General features: G+C 35.5%; 1 protein-coding gene across 1 annotated transcript; it reads left to right on the top strand.

The window, feature by feature from the left end:
* The first annotated feature begins 2,114 nt into the window (after window positions 1-2,114).
* LOC132621954 (mitogen-activated protein kinase kinase kinase 20-like) lies at window positions 2,115-3,685 on the top strand. The gene has a single exon (XM_060336437.1). It carries the CDS (start codon window positions 2,328-2,330, stop codon window positions 3,387-3,389), a length of 1,062 nt encoding a protein of 353 aa, XP_060192420.1. The 5' UTR covers window positions 2,115-2,327; the 3' UTR covers window positions 3,390-3,685.
* The last annotated feature ends 2,697 nt before the right edge of the window (window positions 3,686-6,382 follow it).

The following is a 6,382-nucleotide window of genomic DNA, read 5'->3' as shown; positions in this document are numbered from 1 at the left end:
AATAGAGTAAAAAACGAGTTTTTCACTATAAAGTGGTTTAGGGGCACCGGAAAGTAATTTAGGGACACCGGAAAGTGGTTTAGTGAGTTTTGTGTTATTATACCCAAAGCTAAGTGACTTTTGTGTTAGAAACGATGGTTAAGTGACTTTTGTGAAAAAAAGTGATAGTTAAGTGACCATATGTGAAATTTACCCGATCTTTTCTCTTCTTTCTTTTCTTCCTCTTTTTTTTTTAGATTGTGATATCCGGATCAATTATATGGTAATCACTTGTAAATGCAGCCGGTGGTTGCATAATGACTAGCAACAATTAAGAGGAAAAATACAAAAGACTATATAGGTTATATAAAAAAGTAAACAACCAATATAAATAGGAGTCTGTATACGGGTAAAACCGAGGATACGGATATACTCGGTTTCCCGATGCGAACGTTATGCTCGGCCAGGATAAGACCGGTTTATCGAGGATTGGGCATCAAGCTCGATCTGGAACGAGACATTAAGGCAGGATGAAGAGGCGGTTAACCACCATGATGAGAAGACCGGAATATCCGCCCTCAGCCGGATATTTCGGTACCAATCCCGGCAACAGCTGTCAACAGATTCCTAATTTCCTTAATTAGAATTGTATACTAGGGTTAGGACTCCTCTACTATATAAAGAGGAGGCCCCCATTTATTTGAGCTGGTTCTTTCTTTCCAGAGAAAAGAGAGATCATGTACTAAGCAAGACAATATAATCATCTGAGTTCATTCATCTTTTTTAAAGTTCCCATTGTTTCTCACCGTTCAAACATCCAATTATAAGGATTCGACCTCGGTTCTCAGTACCCGAGGCCGGTCATCATTCATCTTGGTCAGATCTATATATTTCGTTTTACTTATTCGCTTATCATGTAATCTAATCTCGTGTTGAATTAAACCACATATCCTTAGCACTACATACAAATTCAATTGTTTTCCATTTTAAGGTTAAACAGAGTCGACTCTGGATTGCTTAAAAATATGAATATCGATAGGGAAAGAGTAGAAGAATTGATTGAGGTACTTCTTGAATCATTTCATTGATTCGTTACATTATAGGATTTACATAATGAAATTATTTCGACATTAATTATGAGTAACCGATCATTGCGACATTGATAGATAAGGCGAATAAAAGAATAGTAATTTTCTACTGGAATTGTATTGATTGTGAAAAAATTACTTTACATGGTGAGTAAAAATAAATTAACTTGAATTAATCCAACTCAATTTGCAGTGAAATGGATTTGAGAGTAAAAGTAAAGGGGAAGAAAGTTTCGGATTCACTTTGTTGCAAGGTACCAAATTGAAGGAGCAACAAATGCTGCGACATTCGGACTAATTAACCTAGCCACATGAAACTCATACTAGTTTAATTTTTTATATAAAGACAATTTAAAATAACTTTTTACGTTATCGGATTATTTAGAAAGACTAATACAACTTCCCTTTATAATAAGTAGAACTAATTGGATCCGAACTAATTACCTAAAAATATGGGATACAACCTGCTAGCTAGTAGCTGCTAATTTCTTATACAAATTCATATTATCGCGTATATATAAGCTAAAACTGTAGTTAAAGTACAAATTATTCTTCAAAATTTACTTTTAAAAGGTACATCGTAGATATACTACCAAATAAGAACGAACACACTTCAATTTATGGGAATTTAATACCTTTTCCTCCAAGGAAAAAATAAGCCAAATATTCGATATTTATAGTTTTCTACAATAAAAGGAAATATCAAATATGATAAGTGCATTGCCCTTTCTTGAAGAAAAAGTAAAAAATTCAAATATGGTAAAAAAGAAATAAACAATGGTAACAGTACTAGAGTAGTATCGTTTAGGAAGTTTACCGCGTGGTCCTTCAAGTTAGTAAAAAAGATCTTTCTTATTTCACGTTTTTGGTCTTATGTAATGCTTTCCCACCTTAACAACCACGTTTCTATAAACTTAGGTACGCTGTTTCTGTCTCAGCAAAAACACGTGCTCCTTTTTTTAATCATATTTTATTTCTTCCATATTACTACTCCTAACTAAAACTCGTATAACCCACTCCCACACTCAACAGCCACATATTCCTCACGACTCATGTGAACATTAATTTGCCTAAAATAAAAACCAAAAACCAAACAAAAACAGGAAAACTATCCCAAAAACCCCTATATAGATAGCGTGTATTAAACTGAGTTCGTTGTAAAATTGTGACTTGCTGTCTACTCCTCTGCTCCCTCTCTCTCTTTACTAAAAAGAAAAAATCCCTAAGAATTACTACTACGAAATTTCTAAAAGATTCTCCATGGATTGGGTTCGTGGTGAAGTTGTTGGTCATGGAAGTTTTGGAAAAGTCAATCTTGCAATATCCATAAAACAGAATTCTCAAATTCTTCCATCTATGGTAGTAAAATCATGTGGCGTTTCTCACTCTGCTACTCTCATGAACGAGAAGAAAATCTTGGATGAACTCAATGGTTGTCCAGAAATTGTACAATGCTTTGGTGACAGCTATTCATTCGAAAACGGCGAAAAATTGTACAATGTGTTACTAGAATATGCTTCTGGAGGTTCCTTAGCGGAAAAAATCAAGAATTCAAAAAATCATAAGTTGTCAGAATTTGAAGTTAGTGGATACACAAAGGGTATACTCAAAGGTCTACAATATGTACATGAAATTGGGTACGTTCATTGTGATATTAAGCTTCAAAATATTCTTTTAAGTGAAGATGGTAAAGTGAAAATTGCTGATTTTGGCTTGGCAAAGAGAGTTGGAACCAAGAAAGACGATAATTTGCGATGTGAATTGAGGGGTACACCATTGTACATGTCACCAGAGATGGTCACACGTGGCGATCAGGGTACTCAGGCAGATATATGGGCACTTGGATGTGTTGTGGCTGAGATGGTTACTGGAGTTCCAGTGTACAGATTCTCGGATGTTACTGAACTGTTAATGGCAATTGGTGTTAAAAATCAGTTGCCTGAAATACCTGAGACATTATCAGAAGAGGGAAAAGATTTTTTAAGGAAGTGTTTTGCGAAAGATCCAAGAAATAGATGGACGGCTGAGATGCTTTTAAAACATCCCTTTGTGGCAGATCATGATGACACTGTTACATTCACTGAAATTCCATCAACGTCTCCTAAATGCCCATTTGATTTCCCAGATTGGGTATCTGATGAATGTGGTCAATTATCAGTAACATGTTCAATTACTTGTTTACCCTTGCCGGAAAATCAAGAAAAGCTGAATTGGAGCAGTGGGTCAGGGGGCAATTTGCCGACGGATAGGCTACGGGAGCTAGTGAGTGAATTTAGACCTGAATTTGAATGGTCTTGTGATGGCTGGGTTACTGTTAGGTGATTTTAAGTTGATGCCAAACTAATTACAATATGGTGGAACAGAGAAAAGCCAGAGCCAGAAGCAGATTTTCCAGATTTTTGAGGATGTCTTTTAGGGGTCTGGTTTCTTATTTTTATTGTTTACCCTTCAGTGATTAGATTAGTCTAGTCCAATTCTTACAATAGGTTCTGAATTTTTATCAAGACTACTGATTTGCATCAACAAAGTGTACAGTGTCCGATTATAGTCGAATTTAATAGTGATTGTTTTCGTGGAATGGGAATTGCAGAATGACAGTGGTGCACTTGTGCTTTAAATTGCGATTCGATTTCAACATTTGAAAACTCGACTTAATTATTTTTTCTTATTTTATTTGATTCGATTTTTTGTGAACACCCTATGGGCAATCATAAACTATGGCACCCCCAATCATTCGAGTCTTTTTTTAGTTCGAAAGATGATTTATATACATAAACATAACAAAATAAAGCAGTTAGGCAATTGCATGCTATGGGGCCTCTTGGGCTTCCAGTAGTCCTAGATTACTGTTACAGAGCATAACACCGGTGCCTGCTTTAGGGTGAGGCTCATAAAGCAAAGATATTATTTTGGGGCCCTATTTTTTACCACTATAGGTTTACAGATGGGTCACTCGCACGAATGTCTCTGTCTTGAGGTGGTCTTTAATTTTTGTCCCTCAAATAGTTGCAACTATTTAAATTTTGCCCTTTGACACTTTAAGTAACAAAAAGTGAATGAAAATACCCCTGACATCGAAAAACAAAAAAAAATATTCGGCCTACCCACCTAATTTCGCAAGGCATAAGTTTATAGAAACTTTGCCTTGTCCGGCATAATTTCTGTAGGAATTAAATTTTCCGGCATAAGTTGTGTAGTAACTAATTCCCTCGGCAGTACACAACTTATGCCAAAAAATTTAATTACTACAGAATTTATGCCGGACAAGACAAAATTTCTATAAACTTATGCCTTGCGAATTAGTTGCTACACAATTTATGTCGGATAATTTAATTCCTATGGAACTTATGTCAGACAAGGCAAAGGTTCTCTAAACTTATGTCTTGCAAAATTTTATTTTTGGTAAGAAACCAGCGAATTCATCGCCTCTGCTGGGGATAGAACCCAGAATATCTGTTTTCATAGATCAACGAATAAGGGTACTTTGACCCACAATTTTTCATTAAATGAGAAGCACGGGCAAATATTAAGGACCAGCGATTTGAGGGGCAAAATTAAAAACCAGTCTGTATGAAAGGCAATCCACACAAAAAAAAAAAAAAAAAGTTTATAAATTAGTTTTTGGAAAAAATGAGTATTTTAAAGTAAAAAGTATAATTTTTCATTAAAAAATAAAAGAAAACTTTAAAATAGATTTAAACAATTTGAAGCATATGAAAAATTATAACTACTGCTATTCACAAATTGGTTGGTAGAAACAACGATGTACATTTCATGCACGAGAAATCATACCGCTCATATTCCAACTAAGTTTATTTCATAGGATGCATGTGCGGCGCATGAGATGCACGTGCTACACACGAGATGCACGCGCTGCGCACGAAATCGACGTGGGTGAGCTAGTTTTATTGAATATACTTGACCTATCCTTAAGATTTGGCTTTAGGCCACCAATTTTATTGAGCCGACTCTGCATAACATTCCGTTCAAATGTAGTTTCTAAGATGTTTGTCCAAACCATTTCGTTGGCAAATATATGAGGAACTACCAAGATCCTAATTTTATCAACAAGTGTTAGTGATTCCGTTTATCTATTGTAAGTTGCAACTTTTCCATTAAATCATGGCTCAAAAATCAGAAATGAAGAGAAAGTGCTTCATTCAACAAGCGGATTCGTTAAGTAAATCCATGCATCGAAACTTCACTTTCTTCTTTTCTTTCCACAAGCGGATTCACATTTATGGTCACACAACTCATCCTAATATCTGTCGAGAAAGGAGAAAGCTTTTCAACTTGCTATCTAACTACGATTGACAACTAAATTCAATTTTTTAGGCCCCATAACATAAGAAAGTCGTGGAGTGCATAAGCCCTTTTAGAATAGCGCGTCTTTCTTGTGATAGTAATTGTGCGCTTTTATACAATTATTCACATAACATAAAAACCTTTCGGCAGAAGGTACAGATCACGTTGTGATTACAAATAAGGTTAAGTACATCTATGCATCCAAACTTTACTTTCTCCTTTACTTTTCACAAGCGGATTCAAATTTATGGTCACACAACTCATCCTAATATCCGTCGAGAAAGGAGAAAGTTTTTCAGCTTGATAACTACGACTGGCAACTAATTTCAGTTTTCGAGACCCCATAACATAAGAAAGTCGTGGAGTGCATAAACCCTTTTATAGATAGGGCCGTCTTTCTTGTGATAGTAGTTGCGAGCTTTTATACAATTATTCACATAACATGAAAATCTTTCGGCAGAAGGTGCAGATCACGCTATGGCTACAAATTATTCGGTTAAGTACATTCATGCATCCAAAATTTACTTTCTTCTTTTCTTTCAACAATCGGATTCACATTTATGGTCACATAGCTCATCCTAATATCCGTCGAGAAAGAAGAAAGTTTTTTAGCTTGCTAACTACGATTGACAGCTAAATTCAGTTTTCGAGACTCCATAACACCAGAAAGTCGTGGAGTGCATAATCCCTTTTAAAGATAGGGGGGTCTTTCTTGTGATAGTAATTGCGAGCTTTTATAAAATTATTCACATAACACACAAACCTTTCACCAAAAGAAGCATATCACATTATGGCTACAAATTCGGCAAAGTACATCCATGCATCCAAACTTTACTTTCCACAAGCGGATTCACATTTATGGTCACACAGCTCATCCTAATATATATCGAGAAAGGATAAAGTTTTTCAGCTTGCCAACTACGATTGGCAGCTAAATTCAGTTTTTGAGACCCCATAATATAAGAAAGTCGTGGAGTGAATAAGCCTTTTAGGAGATAGGGATGTGTATC

The sequence above is a fragment of the Lycium barbarum genome, chromosome 12 (assembly GCF_019175385.1).
Source record: "Lycium barbarum isolate Lr01 chromosome 12, ASM1917538v2, whole genome shotgun sequence".
NCBI classification, from domain to species: Eukaryota; Viridiplantae; Streptophyta; class Magnoliopsida; order Solanales; family Solanaceae; genus Lycium; species Lycium barbarum.
This window is presented reverse-complemented; position numbering and strand designations above follow the sequence as displayed.